We start from the raw sequence: 18,406 nt of genomic DNA on the forward strand, positions 1-18,406 counted from the left end.
ACAAAAGTGTTGCACTATAGCCACCCACACATTATTGCTCTGTGTTCCTCTTAAATAGGATTTTTGCTTTTGCATAAAGTACAAAAAATGTAAAGCATTGTCTATGCTACAGAGATAAGGCTGCCTATAGTTTGTGTCTATACAAAGTAAACTCATAAACGTGTTATAAGTGACCAAGCAGTCCTGCCCCGGTAGTCATGATCCATGAGGTCAACTCAGCAAAGTGAATAATGGAAAGTTTATTACACTCTTTCACAAGATCATGTGCTTGATTATTAAGACTTTTAGATATAGTTCTATGTTCAGAAATGTGACATCTTATCATGACTCATCCTAAATATTCCGTCTTATAAAGATTTTCCATAAAAAAAGTTGAGCATTAGTTGTCTTGCTGTTTGAATGCAACATGATCAACTAAAATCTGCATGGCAATCTAAGTGTTCAATTTCCCTGCAGTGCCCCCAGAGGAAAAGTGAAGTATTACATTTTCGTATCTATATATAATATATGGAGGTGCTCTGGAAAGAGAATGACTCGTTTTATTGTAGTTGCTCTGGCTAATTCAGGGGTGGGGAATCTTTTTTTCTGCCAAGGACCATTTGGATATTTATATCATCCTTTGGGGGCCGTACAAATTGCACACTAATTCTGCCCACAAAGTACGTCCTGCCGCTGGCACTGATGTCACTAAGTAATATTTCATTGCACGCATTTCAACTTTCCGTAGTGAACATTGCGTGCGCTCCCAGAGCAAGAAGAAATTAATGGGTCAGCGACTGGCAAAATACTACTGCCAGCCCAAGCACTGCAATTGAAATCTGCCCGGGGGCCAGATAAAAGGTCATAGAGGGCCGTAAATGGCCCGCGGGCCTGAGGTTCCCCACCCCTGGGCTAATTAAGAGAAGTTTTTCTTAATTCCCTAAATTGCTTGATAAGATGTAATGCGTGAACAGATTTTGCATGAATCAAGTTTGGTACAAATTTTTCTAAATTTGACAAAGTTTGCCAATCGGAATAATTCTCGATTAAATTCAGGCGTCCACCATGTTATAGATAGCATAAAATAGAGGCGAAGCATCACATGGCAAGTCATGCTTATATTTATCCATAATGGGGGCTACCCCATTTTATAGCATAGCCAATCATAAGGGATTATAAATCAGAAGTGATGACACCTAGCCACTATAAAAGCCCAAGCAGGAGATGCTGCTGCTATTTTGTGGGGAATTCAGATATGAGAGAGGACCTGAGAGCTTAGTCAGAGAGACCTAATGCAGATTGTGAGGAGTAATGTCAGAAGATAGAAGAAATTTAATGACAAGACATTGATGGAGAGAAAGGGAAATAAATATCTGTCACTGACATTATGTTAGGCACTGAGCTGCTGCTATCAGTTCTGCAATTCACTCATTCTTTTTCAGTCTGCTTCTGTACTCATTTTTTGCACTTGTGCAGTGTTTTCTTTGCCGCACCCAATATTGCTGCATTTTTTTATACCTTTTTATACAATATTTTCCTTTTCATCATTACACATCAAATAAAAAATGGAAGAGAAGAACTGACAATACAGTAATCTAGGAGAAAGAAAATTCCCACTTACCACTGAGTTATAGATTTCAATCTTTCTTTAATAAATCCACAGACTAAAATTTATTAAGAAAATAGAGATATTTATTCTGATTGTCAAAAAAAATGAACAAGAAGAATAAACATGGAAATAAAACAAATCTGGCAATTAGTTCCACAGAAGAACAACCTTTCAGCATTTAGATAAGAACAAACAAAACATTTTATTGGCTTTTTTAAGACATTTTCATAAAAAAACACAATGCAAATCTCTTGTAAACATATTACACCCTCTGTAGTAGTAATGGAATAATTTGCTAACACCTTTTGCAGAAAGAAGCTGAAATTTACAAATGCCCCTATTTATTCAATCCCCTCCAAATATACAGACAAAAAAGCATTTAATGACATAAGTAACATGTGTATAAAGTACTAATTAATTTGGGTAAAAATCCTAACGTAATTTTCTATTATATAATAAATAACACAATATTTTTCTTTCTTTTTTTTTTTTTGCTTTAAAAGGGGAGTGTCAGAAAATTGTCCAAGAGTATAGAAAACTAAAAAATAAAGAAAAGATCATTACTTAAATTTGCAATCCAGTTCACCCTCTTAACCCACCATCCAGCACCAGTCCGGTGGTCCCTGCCAGCCCCCTTGATGTAGGAGCCATGCGTTCAACGGATAAGTAATAATTATTTATTTCTTTTAAAACATTCACCACTCTTAACATTTAAGCAAGACTATTAATTGACTAGTACAGACTAACTTAAAGCCTTTAAGAGAACTTGACACATAGAAGTCGTATGCATACAGTATTATATAGCTGTTGATACCAAGCAGGAACTAGCAGACAATGTATAGTAGCAACCATGGGTTCCTCAGAGAGGGGAGCATAGTTTTGATTAATTGCATCCATTTTCCTATTGGATATCATGAGCAGTAACCCCTCCCCTGAGGAACAGCATTATATGGTAACAAGCAGACAATGTATAGTAGCAACCATGGGTCCCTTGGAGAAGGGAGCCTAGTTCTGATTGGTTGTATCCCCTTTCCTATTGGATATCATGAGTGGTAACCCCTCCCCTGAGGAACTGCATTATATGGTAACAAGCAGATAATGTATAGTAGCAACCATGGGTTCCTCGGTGAAGGGAGCCTAGTTCTGATTGGTTGCATCCCCTTTCCTATTGGATATCATAAGCAATAACCCCTCCCCTGAGGAACTGCACTATATGGTAACAAGCAGATAATGTATAGTAGCAACCATGGGTTTCTCGGAGAAGGGAGCCTAGTTCTGATTGGTTGCATCCCCTTTCCTATTGGATATCATAAGCAATAACCCCACCCCTGAGGAACTGCACTATATGGTAACAAGCAGATAATGTATAGTAGCAACCATGGGTTCCTTGGAGAAGGGAGCCTAGTTTTGATTGGTTGCATCCCCTTTCCTATTGGATACCATAAGCAGTAACCCCTCCCCTAAGGAACTGCATTATATGGTAAGAAGCAGAGAATGTACAGCAGCAACTATGGGGTCTTTGGAGAAGAGAGAGGGAGCCTAGTTCTGTGCAGCACAAAAGATCATTTTACCCAATAAATGACATTTTTCTCGTTCATTGGGTAATCGGCAGCCTGTTTACACTCCAAGATTACCGGTGTTACTAGGAACGCTCGTTCACGATAATCTTTCGGAGAAAATACATCTGAAGGGTAAGTTCACACGTGGCATTTTTGCTGCATTTTTTATGCATTGTGTTTGATGCATAAAATACGCAGCGTTTTACAGAACCAGCATAATAATTGAGATTTCTGAAATCTCATGAGCCCTTCTGCGTTTTTGCCAAGATGCAGCAAGTCAATTCTTCCAGTGTTTTTTCAGGGCTTTTGACACTTTCAAAAATACTGCAAAATCTGCAAGTAAAAATGCGACAAAAAATATGCAGCATTTTTCCTGCCACCACTCTGGTTTTTGGTACAGAGAAAAAAAATGCAATGTGTGAAGTTTGCCCTAATGTTGCGGAGAAGAGTAGCACATTGTAATCTTGTACTAATATAATTCTTGCAATCATGTTTACTGCCATAGACAGACATTCAATAAGAATAGAGGCTTATCAAGATCAAGGTCATAATAAAAAGTTTATATAAAAGAGTTTATAAGCAGATATCAGATGGCACAATGGCTGCTAAAAAAAAATATATGACCCATATTTAAGCTATAATAGGATTTTAAGATGGAAACAAGAATTTATATTGACTGGTTACAAGTTGTATAAAATTGTCTTGGTGGAGATTATAGGATTTACTGCAACTTTACTGATGACATTTTGAATCCTCCTCCGCAATTTCCCATTTCTCACCTGCTACAAGCCACAGACGTTTAGGTTGGGACATAGTATATTCTATCTCATATAACGGAATATTGCTCCATTTACAATCAAATGTGTTCACTTTATGACATGTAAAACTGGGCTGAGATCCAAATTCTGTGGCTTTCCTGGAATTTATACCCTGTATAATCCGGAGACGCAGATGATGGCTCTCACATATAAATGGAGGGTGCAATTATTCAATTTATGATATTATTGGACAGAATTCTGTACAAACAAAACCAGCAGGATTTACCAAACAATAGCATTATAATTTCTTGGAAAATATAATCACTGACTACTGTGTCTTATCAAACAATGGCTGGCAGATGTCATAACAGGTTGACAAGATATTTACCAAGAAGGTCAGGCTGCTGAGATGGTGAAAAATGATAATCCTAGTGAGAGTCAGCTGATACCCAATCCAGAAGCTCCTATGGGCAGCTAGAAGCTTGGGGTGGCAGCTAGACTATCCTACAAAACGGCTCTATGTTGGATATGATGCACTGAAGGAGCAAGTTCTATGTCCCTTCATGATGGGCTAGAAGGACTACCCTGTAGTATCTTCATATTTTAGCCCTATTGCATGTTAGATAAAGTTCTCGTCCACCTCCAGTAAAGGTCTGCTACCATGTCATGCTAATTCCAATCAGTGAAGATTAACTAAGATGTCATTTTAACTCCATGTCATGTTAATGCCATCACCAGTGAAGTTCTCCAACTATATAATGTCATAGATCACCTACCGTGTCACGTTAACTTTGCCAACGTTGAAAATCACTGATTATGCCATGTCAACTGTATCACCAGTGATGGACACCTACTATGTCATGTTAATACCACCACTAGTGATATTATTTTACCATGTCAGGTTAACTCCAGCACTAGTGATGATAACCTGCCATGCCATGTCTGCTCCAACACCAGTGACAGATACCTAGCAGTCATTTTAAAACTATTACCAGTAAGGAACATCAACCATATCATGTCAACCCACTAGCAGTGATGGACACATACCATGTCATGCTAGCACCATCACTATAGAAAGTCTTCTACCACATTAATTTAACTACCATGTTAGCCACTTATTTAGTAATGGTATTTTTCCAAACCATATTAAATTTACTAAGTAGGGAGGATAAACCAGAGAAGTGTCAAATAGCCTCCTTACAGCAAGAGATTTCCATGTCATCATGTTAACTCCATTACCTATGAAGGTCTTCTACTATATCATGTTAACTCCACCATCAGATAAAGTCTCCAACTATATCATGTCAAAGATGGCCTACGATGTCAAATTAACTCAAAACACTAGTGATGGTTTAGACATCTACCATGTCATGTTAACTCCACCACGAGTTAGGTTCTCCAACCATATTATGTCATATGTCACCTACTATGTCATGTTAACTCTACAACCAGAAATGGACACCTACAATGACAAGTTAACTCCACCATCAGAAATGGAAACCTACAATATAAAGTTAACACCACTAGCCAAGTTCTCTAAGTATATCATGTCACAGGTCACCTACCATGTGAAGTTAACTCCACCACCAGTGATGGACATCTACTATGTCATGTTAACCTCACCAGCAGTGAAGTTCTATAACTATATCATGTCACAGATCACTTACCATGCCAAGTTAACTCCACCACCAGTTATGGATGTCTATCATGTCATGTTAACGCCAGCACCAGTAATGGGCCATGTCAAGTTAACTCCAGCTCCAGTAATGGGCCATGTCAAGTTAACTCCACCACCAGTTCTCAGCGATACCATACCAGTTGTCACAAATAACCTACCATATCAAGTTCACTAACATCGCCAATCTTGATGGACATTTACCATGTCATGGTAACTGCACCACCAGTAATGGACACTTACCATGTCAAGTTAACTATCTCCACCAGCCTTGATGGACATCTAACATGTCATGTTACCTCAACCACCGGTAATGCACACCCACCATGTCAAGTTAACGCCACTATCAGTGAAGATTAACTAGTTTGTTAAGTGAAGTTCTCCAACTATGTCTGTATACATACATATAAAAAAATACCTGTACATAACTACTTCTCATATAAAGCACTGTGTTCAGTCTATAGATGACAATTAAGGCACTCATCATAGGTGTTACTAAAAGAAAGGGTAATGTATACAATAGTTGAACTTGGATAACATTTTATTTATCAATCCTGTAGGAGCTAAAAGGGAAGATAACCATTTTGGGCTAGGGACAAAGATTTCCCTTGAAACAAGATAAAAGCATGGAAGTAGGTGATATTAGATGATGTGAATAGTCACCACTGAGATATATTTTGTATATAAACATTTAGTGAAAATACAGTATTGCCAACTGATCGGAGGTAGACATTGTGTGACATAAATCAATACCTGTCTATAATAAATATTACTAATAAGAACGTAACAAAAAATGTTCTGTATATATGTATAACTTTCTTGTCTGTACTATAAGGTGCAAGGGGGGCAGATGTAAGACCATCTGAAAAAAATTGTGTAAAATGGTGCAAAAAAATAAAATAATATAAACTAATATCAGTTTCACCAAATTCTCAAAAATTTACCAGTAGTGAAGCGTTTATATTACTTGACAAACTTCCGGCACAGTGATGGTGTGCGTAATCAACAGGACCATTGAAGTGCAATGTCAAAATGACCCTGTGGCATCATACATACACATGTGTTACCTCTTCCATGTCTACATCTCTTACTTAGACAGACAAGAGGCACACACAAGACAGTATGTCTCAGAATTAGGGTACAGTCAGACGGACATATAATTTGGATGAGGAGCACAATGCTTGGACTGGCCGTCGGCTCTACTGACTCAAATGTGACAGCATGTATTTCTATGCTGCTGTCATGCTTGGGTCGGGAGAGCCAATTGCCAGTCCGAGCATTGCATTATGGTCCTCGTTCGAGTTATACGGCCATCTGACTCTTCCCTCAGAGTTATCAAAAAGTAATGTGATATCGCTTGTCAAAAGGGGACAGTGCACCAGTCACTTTGCCAGAAGTGGGTGGTTTGATAAGTAATATAGATACTTCATTACTTTTGTCTAAACATCTTTAAAATTATTATTTTTTAAAATATTTATCTTAAAATAGCAGTAATCATTACTTAAAAATTATTCTTTATCTTTAACCATTATATTCAGTTATTTTCCAAATTCTGAAACAAAACTAACCTTTAGCTTTATTTTTTTTTTAAATAAATGTAAAAATTAATAAAGAACAATACCACTAAGGGGAAATATTTAAGCATTTTGTGACGTCATAATAAATATAAATATATATTGTTTTAAATTTGTAAATTGCTAAGATTTTTTTTCTTGCTTTAAAAAAGAATCATAATATATTATTCTATGCTTATTCAGTACAAAGTATTTCAACAATGTTAACATAATTTGGGCCTCTATTTTTTATATAAAGTACAGACCAAAAGTTTGGACACACCTTCTCATTTAAAGATTTTTCTGTATTTTCATGACTATGAAAATTGTACATTCACACTGAAGGCATCAAAACTATGAATTAACACATGTGGAATTATATACTTAACAAAAAAGTGTGAAACAACTGAAAATATGTCTTATATTCTAGGTTCTTCAAAGTAGCCACCTTTTGCTTTGATGACTGCTTTGCACACTCTTGGCATTCTCTTGATGAGCTTCAAAAGGTAGTCACTGGAAATGGTTTTCACTTCACAGGTGTGCCCTGTCAGGTTTAATAAGTGGGATTTCTTGCATTATAAATGGGGTTGGGACCATCAGTTGTGTTGTGCAGAAGTCAGGTGGATACACAGCTGATAGTCCTACTGAATAGACTGTTAGAATTTGTATTATGGCAAGAAAAAAGCAGCTAAGTAAAGAAAAACGAGTGGCCATCATTACTTTTAAGAAATGAAGGTCAGTAAATGCGAAAAATTGGGAAAACTTTGAAAGTGTCCCCAAGTGCAGTTGCAAAAACCATCAAGCGCTACAAAGAAACTGTCTCACATGAGGACCGCCCTAGGAAAGAAAGACCAAGAGTCACCTCTGCTTCTGAGGATAAGTTTATCCGAGTCACCAGCCTCAGAAATCGCAGATTAACAGCAGCTCAGATTAGAGACCAGGTCAATGCCACACAGAGTTCTAGCAGCAGACACATCTCTTCAACACCTGTTAAGAGGAGACTTTGTGCAGCAGGCCTTCATGGTAAAATAGCTGCTAGGAAACCACTGCTAAGGACAGGCAACAACCAAAAGAGACTTGTTTGGGCTAAAGAACACAAGGAATGGACATTAGACCAGTGGAAATCTGTGCTTTGGTCTGATGAGTCCAAATTTGAGCTCTTTGGTTCCAACCACCGTGTCTTTTTGCGACGTAGAAAAGGTGAACGGGTGGACTCTACATGCCTGGTTCCCACCGTGAAGCATGGAGGAGGAGGTGTGATGGTGTGGGGGTGCTTTGCTGGTGACACTGTTGGGGATTTATTCAAAATTGAAGGCATACTGAACCAGCATGGCTACCACAGCATTTTGCAGTGGCATGCTATTTCATCCGGTTTTTGTTAAGTTGGACCATCATTTATTTTTCAACAGGACAATGACCCCAAACACACCTCCAGGCTGTGTAAGGGCTATTTGACCAAGATGGAGAGTGATGGGGTGCTACGCCAGATGACCTGGCTTCCACAGTCACCAGACCTGAACCCAATCGAGATGGTTTGGGGTGAGCCCGCAGAGTGAAGGCAAAAGGGCCAACAAGTGCTAAGCATCTCTGGGAACTCCTTCAAGATTGTTGGAAGACCATTTCCGGTGACTGCCTCTTGAAGCTCATCAAGAGAATGCCAAGAGTGTGCAAAGCAGTCATCAAGGCAAAAGGTGGCTACTTTGAAGAACCTAGAATATAAGACATATTTTCAGTTGTTTCACACTTTTTTGTTAAGTATATAATTCCACATGTGTTAATTCATAGTTTTGATGCCTTCAGTGTGAATGTACAATTTTCATAGTCAAGAAAATACAGAAAAATCTTTAAATGAGAAGGTGTGTCCAAACTTTTGGTCTGTACTGTATATCTGATAATAATGGTGAATATTAATTTATACTAAAATTTATATTGTCATTTATATTGTTTTTATTTTACTTTATATGTAATCTAAAATGTGCAAATTTATTCTTAGGAATTTTTAGAGATTCTTAAGAATTTTAAGTAAATTATTTCCTATTTTTGTTATGACTAGCCAAATCTTTTTATAATAAAATCATGGTGATCTTTGAAGCATTGGACAAGAAATAAAACTTAGAATAGCAATGTAAAAACTAAAAGAGTAACAAAACAAAATAATTGCTCAGCCTTATTGTTTGTAACACAGTAGTGGGTCTGACAACACAACAAAAGTCTTGGTAACAACTTGGAAACAACAGCCTTCATGGCCTTACCCAGAGAACCATGTGAGCTTTCATTCATGGTCTTTTTTGTTAAGAAGGGGTGAAAGATCTGCTGGAATCCCAATCCATTCTGGAAGAAAAGCAGCTTCATATTTGAAAAGTTTAAGGAAGGGTGAGTCGGGTAATGTGTAGTTGGATAGGTAGATGGTTTCTCCTCCTACCAAGTAACCAACCCAAACACCAAACGTCCCTATGGTCATGATGGTATGGTTACAATGTGAGAGTAAGGCAAAATCTCGACCGGGTGAGCCTTCTTTGCCATCTCCAGCAAAGTGGATATCATCCAGCGAATTGTTCATATTCTCTTTACACCAATCCATTCCATTACTGGTCACAACAAAGAGAGGGTTCTCATATTTCTGTCTAAAGTAATCCATGGCTTTTTGCAAGTATCCCTTGTCAGCTACCACTCCTTTCCATGTGTTTGGCATCACGTGCACATAGTCACCTCTCCGTACGTGAATCCCAACAAAGGTGATGTTCTTCCTGTCACCTCTGACCTTCTCAAGATAAGCGTTAGACTCCTCTTTAATGAAATCATGGAAAGTAAATTCTCGAAGAATCTCCTCCTTTATATGGTCGTAGAAAGTAAATGAACAAGGGTAACCACCAAGACTTACATACTCGCCTTCAATTTGTCTGTACTGCTCAGACATCCAATCGTGAAGTCCATAATGTCTCCACTTGATGCGTCCAATGACCTCCTGGTGAAGGACTGGTAATCTAATTTTAAAGATCTTTGACAGCTGGCTGTGCATCTGTGGCAAAATGTATGCTTGATGACCATTCATCTTGGCAAGAGCATAGAGAGTTGCATACTCTCCCATCAAGTTGCCCAAACGTCCAATTGCGTTGACAGTCCACATACCCGTCAATGGTTTAGGTTTGCTTGTTACTGTTGACATAACTTTTTCTACTGTTGTGTTGTGCATGGCCTTTTCACTCACCATGGTCATGAATGTATTCATATCCAGCTTTGTGTGGTAAATATAAGAAAATTTCATAACAACAAGGATAACTAAGATTACACCAATAGACCAAAAAACATGTTTGCCCATTCTTGAAGAGGTCCCAGCTACAACTGAAATATATAAAAAAACACAATAAATAATTATATAATGGTGTTGTGAAAAATTTCTCACAATTGTAAAAGGCTATGTGATCAAAAGTATAGTTACATAGGAATAGTCATAGTAAAAGGGCCACCAGATTTCATTTCGAAGACGTCCATGGGTGATCTTGGTTGAAAACCACCCTTTGTAGGAGGCAAATGCATGCAAAAGTTGGGGATTGGAGCAACAACACTAACTTAAGCATAAAAAGTACATTACAGTGGCTGCCTGGTTTCAGAAACACATACACAAATTCTTCTGGCAGAAACGAACAACAGAACAAAAGGAACAGCCATTGGAAATCCAAAATGTCGGATCCTTCTCTCCCCCCAACATCATCCGTCAAGGGAGAGTCAGGAGGTCTCTAATACACATTAGACTGTTGGCCAATCCCGCCAATGTCGGTGTGTTAATTCGACTTTAGCCTAATATCTATGGGGACCTTTACTGCTGAGTTTTCCAACAGGCTAGAGGTGATTGTTGGGTGTCCTGTGGCAGTACACAAAATAGTAATTTTTTTAACATGGGATAAAAAGGGATTATCTAATGTCAATAACTCTTTTAATGAGCTGAAAATGTTTGATTGCAATATGACATTTACATAAGTACACAGCTACATCTGACAAAGACTGTAGGTCAGTTTAACATACAGTACAGACCAAAAGTTTGGACACACCTTCTCATTTAAAGATTTTTCTGTATTTTCATGACTTTGAAAATTGTGCATTTACACTGAAGGCATCAAAACTATGAATTAACATATGTGGAATTATATACTTAACAAAAAAGTGTTAAACAACTGAAAATATGTCTTATATTCTAGGTTCTTCAAAGTAGCCACCTTTTGCCTTGATGACTGCTTTGCATACTCTTGGCATTCTCTTGATGAGCTTCAAGAGGTAGTCACCGGAAATGGTCTTCCAACAATCTTGAAGGAGTTCCCAGAGATGCTTAGCACTTGTTGGCCCTTTTGCCTTCACTCTGCGGTCCAGCTCACCCCAAACCATCTCGATTGGGTTCAGGTCTGGTGACTGTGGAGGCCAGGTCATCTGGTGTAGCACCCCATCACTCTCCCTCTTGGTCAAATAGCCCTTACACAGCCTGGAGGTGTGTTTGGGGTCATTGTCCTGTTGAAAAATAAATGATGGTCCAACTAAACGCAAACCTGATGGAATAGCATGCCGCTGCAAGATGCTGTGGTAGCCATTCTGGTTCAGTATGCCTTCAATTTTGAATAAATCCCCAACAGTGTCACCAGCAAAGCACCCCCACACCATCACACCTCCTCCTCCATGCTTGACGGTGGGAACCAGGCATGTAGAGTCCATCCATTCACCTTTTCTGGGTCACACAAAGACACGGTGCTTGGAACCAAAGATCTCAAATTTGGACTCATCAGACCAAAGTACAGATTTCCACTGGTCTAATGTCCATTCCTTGTGTTCTTTAGCCCAAACAAGTCTCTTCTGCTTGTTGCCTGTCCTTAGCAGTGGTTTCCTAGCAGCTATTTTACCATGAAGGCCTGCTGCACAAAGTCTCCTCTTAACAGTTGTTGTAGAGATGTGTCTGCTGCTAGAACTCTGTGTGGCATTGACCTGGTCTCTAATCTGAGCTGCTGTTAACCTGCGATTTCTGAGACTGGTGACTCGGATAAACTTATCCTCAGAAGTAGAGGTGACTCTTGGTCTTCCTTTCCTGGGGCGGTCATCATGTGAGCCAGTTTCTTTGTAGCACTTGATGGTTTTTGCAACTGCACTTGGGGACACATTCAAAGTTTGCCCAATTTTTCGCACTGACTGACCTTCATTTCTTAAAATAATGATGGCCACTCGTTTATCTTTACTTAGCTGCTTTTTTCTTGCCATAATACAAATTCTAACAGTCTATTCAGTAGGACTATCAGCTGTGTATCCACTTGACTTCTGCACAACACAACTGATGGTCCCAACCCCATTTATAAGGCAAGAAATTCCACATATTAAACCTGACAGGGCACACCTGTGAAGTGAAAACCATTTCCGGTGACTACCTCTTGAAGCTCATCAAGAGAATGCCAAGAGTGTGCAAAGCAGTCATCAAAGCAAAAGGTGGCTACTTTGAAGAACCTAGAATATAAGACATATTTTCAGTTGTTTCACACTTTTTTGTTAAGTATATAATTCCACATGTGTTAATTCATAGTTTTGATGCCTTCAGTGTGAATGTACAATTTTCAAAGTCATGAAAATACAGAATAATCTTTAAATGAGAAGGTGTGTCCAAACGTTTGGTCTGTACTGTATGTATACAAAAAAATCCCTCCACCAATAGAAAGAAAACTATCTCACTAGTGCCACCTATTGGAAGTAGACACCCTATAAGTCAAAGTCGATCATTTAAAAAGTCTTGGAATATTTAGCCAAACCAGAGTCTTCTACAAAAGGAAAAGACCTACATATGCAGGCTGCACTTTCAAGGTTTCTTACCCTTCATTACTACATATACGGTAGCTAATGACAATTATGTGATTGGTTCTCATTATACTCAAGGCTGGTCATTTACCAAAATGTGAAAGTGTATAGGGTCCTTGAGGGACCTCTGGATTATTTAATATTGAATGTACATTAAAGAACGTGATGACTGTTGATTAAATAGATGTTATTTACGCACTAAACTGCCGAAAGCACTTATTATAATGATTTTACCATGTCGTAAAAAATTGTACTACTAGGAAGAAAAACACTTCCTCAATTTCATGAGACATTGTACGATAACTTTTGTATTGCGTTAAGTGAAAGTATTCTTAGATTGCATATATTAGACCCCAGTTCAACCAGCATTACTTTATTTTGCTTTTTAAAGGAAGTTCAGAAGGGACCGCCATGGGGTTCTCTGCCACCCCATAATGGTATCATTATGAAACAATAAATATTTCAGCTCAGATTAGATGATAGATAAATATCTTGTGAAAGGCTCAATGTGTTGAGCTGAAATGTTGCATTGCACCTTGTGTGCTAATAAAGAGTCTGTGTTTTTGAACATTAACTTTTAAAATCTTGCCCTCCTATTTTGTTGGTTAGTTATTTATTGGGGTTTTGGTAATCTTTTGAAGGCATGCACCGAGTAAAATACTACTTGTGCTGCTACATTTTTCAGTCAAGTTTCCAAAAAGTGTGCAAAGCTCAAAACTATAAGGGTTCATGGTTACAAGAATTAACAAATAAATTGTCTATAAAGTCATAGAAAAATAATGGCATATTAAGATCTTTTGCGTGACACACATCAATACAGCAGAACTGAATTTGTCACATGTAACCTGGTTTATTATTTCTCTGTTATTTCATTCATAGTGATATAACAATAATGTTGCAAACTACATTACCCCCAAAAAATAAATTCCCATCTATTACAATGAGCATACAGGGGTGCACTTACTGCTGATTTCTCTGTATCCTTAAGTTCTTTAAATATCATAACGTCTAGTAAAATGAATTGATAACTTACTATGAATGCAAATGCAAAATTATAATTTTCAGATATTGACACTGGAGGTAAAATATTTTGATGAGAGGCACCACAGATCAGGTAGATAAAGTATTAACTCTCTATTCCGTAAAGGATGTAAAAACCTGCTGCCTCATCCTGAGAGTGATTTCCTTTATAATGATATGGCACAGGAATTATCTTTAGATACCTTTAATACCCACGAATGTCATATAATCACTCCATCCAGCAATTAATTATTTCAGGACATTTTTGCATATTAAAAATCTGGCAGAGAACTTTTTCCAGCAATTCCAATGCTTTGTAATCTAAAGGGCTGTTAGATCTACAACTTTCAGGATTTTGATACCTTGCAATGAGTTGTGGCCCTTTTCATTTAGAAATGAGGGGCTAAGATCATGGACTGCAGCTGACAGACCCCAATGGTGCCATAGGATGGATGTTTTAGGTTGGATTTCCTTTTTAAATTGTAACTTTTTGTTTTGTTGAGCTTATGAACAATCCACTATCAATCCCATCGAAGAACAGGAGAACATTAACTTGTTGCTCTCTATATTTTTCAATACTACAAATCCCAGCATGCCTTGCCAGCCACAGGCTTGTGAAGCTATGTGAGCAAGCTCAGGGTTGCAAAGGAACAATCCTTCCATATAATGGTCTGGTTCCCATGATGTCTAGAGTGATAACCATCCAGATGTCCCTTTTCCCACACCATGATTGTTGGGTGAGAAAGGGGTACCACCATATTGATATTTATGCGAAATCCCCATCGAAGACTAAGATTTTTACTATTTACTGCAACACTGAAATACTGCAGTATATACTTCAAGTAATCAATTACAGGTTAAAATCCTGAAGAAAGGACTAAAAAACAAAGTAAAATTTAAATTAATAAATGTAAAAAAACGAAGAAGTTTGAATCACTTTTCCCTACTAAAAAAAATACCTAAACATCTTTGGTATCTTCCGTAAAAGTCTGATTTACCGTTTTTTGGTCACAGCATTTCCCTCCAAAACATATGATACAAAGCAATAAAAATGTTGTATGATACCATTAAAAGCAACAGCTCGGCACACTAGAGCTCCATCGACAGAAGAATTTACAGGTCTCGGAAAATGGTGATCCAAACCAATTTATATGTATATATAGTTGTGCTCAAAAGTTTACATACCCCGGCAGAATTTTTGCTTTCTTGGCCTTGTTTCAGAGAATATGAATGATAACTAAAAAACTTTTTCTCCACTCATGGTTATTGGTTGGGTGAAGCCATTTATTGTTAAACTACTGTGTTTTCTCTTTTTAAATCTTAATGAAAACCAAAAACATCCAAATGATCCTGATCAAAAGTTCACATACCCCAGTTCTTAATACCGTGTCTTGACCCCTCTAACATCAATGACAGCTTGAAGTCTTTTGTGGTAGTTGTGGATGAGGTTTCTTTAGTTTCTCAGATGATAAAGCTGCCCATTCTTCTTGGCAAAAATCCTCCAGTTCCTGTAAATTCCTGGGCTGTCTAGCATGAACTGCGAGCTTGAGATCTCCCTAGAGTGGTTCAATGATATTGAGGTCAGGAGACTGAGATGGCCACTCCAGAACCTTCACTTTGTTCTGCTGTCGCCAATGACAGGTCGACTTGGCCTTGTGTTTTGGATCGCTGTGATGTTGGAACATCCAAGTACATCCCATGCACAGCTTCCGGCCTGATGAGTGCAAATTTGCCTCCAGTATTTGCTGATAACATGCTGCATTCATCTTTCTTTCAACTTTTACCAAGTTTCCTGTGCCTTTGTAGCTCGCACATCTCCAAAACATCAGCGATCCACCTCCGTGCTTTACTGAAGGAATGGTGTTCCTTTCATCATAGGTTGACCTCTCTCCAAATGTAACGTTTATGATTATGGCGTATTGTAGGCGGCGAGATACTTTGTGGCATTTGAGCAGTAATGGCTTTCTTCTGGCGATTCAACCATGCAGCCCATTTTTCTTCAAGTGCCACCTTATTGTGCATCTTGAACCAGCCACACCGCTAGTTTTCAGAGAGTCCTGAATTTCAGATGATGTTATTTGTGGGTTTTTCTTTGCATCCTGAACAATTTTCCTAGCAGTTGTGGTTGAAATTTTTGTTGGTCTACCTGACTGTGGTTTGGTTTTTACAGAGCCCCTAATTTTATATTTATTAATCACAGTTTGAATGCTGCTGACTGGCATTATAAATTCCTTGGATATTTTTTTGTATCCCTTTCCTGTGTTATACAGTTCAACTGCCTTTTCCCATAGATCCGTTGACAATTCTTTTGCTTTCTCCATGACCCACAATCCAGAAACGTCTGTGGCTGGATGAAGGATGCAAGAGTCTTTCTAGATCCCAGAAACTCACTCAGCTTTTATGCACACACACAGATTACGAGCAAACAGGTCACAGGTGAGGATGTTACCTTTAGTAGCCATTCATACCCATTTGTGTCAAATTCTGTGCATGTCATCAGGCCAAAATCACCAGAGTATGTGAACTTTTGATCAGGCTCATTTGGATGTTTTTGGTTGTCATTAAGATTTAAAAAGAGAAAACACAGTAGTTTGACAATAAATGGCTTCCCCCAACCAATAACCATGAATGGAGAAAAACATTTTTTGTTATCATTCATATTCTCTGAAGCAAGGCCAAGAAAGCTAAAATTCTGCCTGGGTATGTAAACGTTTGAGCACAACTATATATATATATATATATATGTACGTCAGATTTTATTTAAGCCACTAAAATATTAATAAAAAATCTATTAACACGTATTGATTCCCCCTGCAGTGCCACCAGTGGTGAGATAAAGGATTACATTTCTTATTAAAGAAGTCTTCTCCCTATAAAATCTCTTTCGAATGAAGGGTCATCCTACAATAAACTGATCACAGAATGTTCTGCTGCAGGGACACCTAGTGATCAGCTATAATTTGCAGGGAATCAGCAAATATTGATTACCCCTACAGTGCCATCAAAGGTGAAATAAAGTATTACACTTCCTGGTAATGAAGTCATCTGAATACAAAATCTCTTTCGAATGAAGGTTCTTCCAACAATAAACTGATCACAGGATGTTTTGCTGCAAAGACCCCCAGTGATTATTTATAATTTGTGTGGGACCCAACTAGCTAGTGTTTACTTCTTTTGCAGTGCCATAGGTGGTGAAATAAAGTATTACACTTCCTATTAAAGGAGTCATCTGCCTAGACGATCTCTTTCGATTGAAAGGTCTTCCAACAATAAACTGATCACAGGATATTCTGCTGCTAGTCCCCCCCAGTGGTCAGCATTTTTGGGGGTTGCAAGTAATCAATTCCACAACAGCCCCACTATAGGGGAAATAAAGAATTACACTTACTATTATTAAAGGGGCTGTGCTGGTAAGACATGGATCTACCGGATCCTCCAGATGAAGAGACACAAAAGTAGGGGAAGCTCATGTGCTAATTCAGACCTTATGCTGAATTGAAATGGTTTTCATAAATCAGCAAACCACATTTGCTGTTTTTCATAATATAGTTTTTGCACGGTGACTGAATCCATTTACATTTCTATTCTCCGGGAGAGAAGTGCTACTAATTAACAAACTCAGCTTTGCTACATCTGTATAAAATGTCTGATTCTAAACATAGCATGTAACTAAATGCATTTTTATAAGACTATGTAACAGTCCATGGACTGATCTCAGGGGGACGTAGGTCCTTACCTGTTCCCGTAGGTTGCTTCATTTTTCCCTTCAGTCCTTCCTGCCTCCTATACTGTTATATCATCCAGAGAGTGAGAGGCGAGCACCTGCACCATCGTCACCTGTCACCTTTCCAGGTAATGTACAGGGTGTGAACTGAGCAGACACAGGCAACCTGACTATGAGATGCAGTCACTCAGGGTGTGGTGAATTATTCCTGGCTTTGTCTGAAATCGAGGAGTACAAGGGGATCGGCTTCAATGAATTGGAATTGGTTAGGACAATGCAAAAAGGCTTAAACGCAGTCCTATGCAAACATTAATTGGCGGAAATGCATTGCTGAGGTTCATGTTACATGATCCCAAGAGTCAGGGATGTGCTAATCCAACACTTCTCTGCACCCTTATAGCATAGGATGCCGCCATGATGCTTCTCCTATAGGGCGCATAAGGGATTTTAGCTTATCCTCCCTAGACAATTAAAGGAAACGTACCTCCTTTTTTTTTTACAGTTAAAACCAGATCTCGACGTGTAAACATTTGCTTTTATTTTATGATTATATATATTTTTTTATTCTGGGTGCAGCGTTCTTGGCTGAGCATTTTGAGATCTGCCTTACGCTAGCCACATAGATGACGGATGAGCCCCATGTTAACTTTGATGATGGACTAATACAGTCCCCTTTATGTTTGCCGTGAGAATGATGTGTTGCTTT

General features: G+C 38.3%; 1 protein-coding gene across 3 annotated transcripts in view; it reads right to left on the bottom strand.

Annotated features, from left to right (window-relative positions):
- Positions 1-17,930, bottom strand: part of LOC141172135 (galactoside alpha-(1,2)-fucosyltransferase 2-like) — a 64,716-nt gene extending 46,786 nt beyond the window's left edge. Inside the window, exons 1-2 of one of the 3 annotated variants that reach the window (XM_073656003.1) lie at positions 17,713-17,926; positions 8,959-10,475 (exon numbers count right to left, since the gene is read on the bottom strand). In XM_073656003.1, the coding sequence (XP_073512104.1) occupies positions 9,406-10,475; positions 17,713-17,734 (1,092 nt within the window). In that variant the 5' untranslated portion in view covers positions 17,735-17,926 and the 3' untranslated portion in view covers positions 8,959-9,405. Of the gene's footprint in view, positions 1-8,958; positions 10,476-17,712 lie in introns of those variants that run through there. The other 2 variants (XR_012252425.1, XR_012252424.1) reach the window with 2 other exon arrangements.
- Positions 17,931-18,406: the final 476 nt, after the last annotated feature.

Source organism: Phyllobates terribilis, unplaced genomic scaffold (genome assembly GCF_046119375.1).
Source record: "Phyllobates terribilis strain yellow unplaced genomic scaffold, ASM4611937v1 Scaffold_12__6_contigs__length_324123572, whole genome shotgun sequence".
Lineage (NCBI taxonomy): Eukaryota > Metazoa > Chordata > Amphibia > Anura > Dendrobatidae > Phyllobates > Phyllobates terribilis.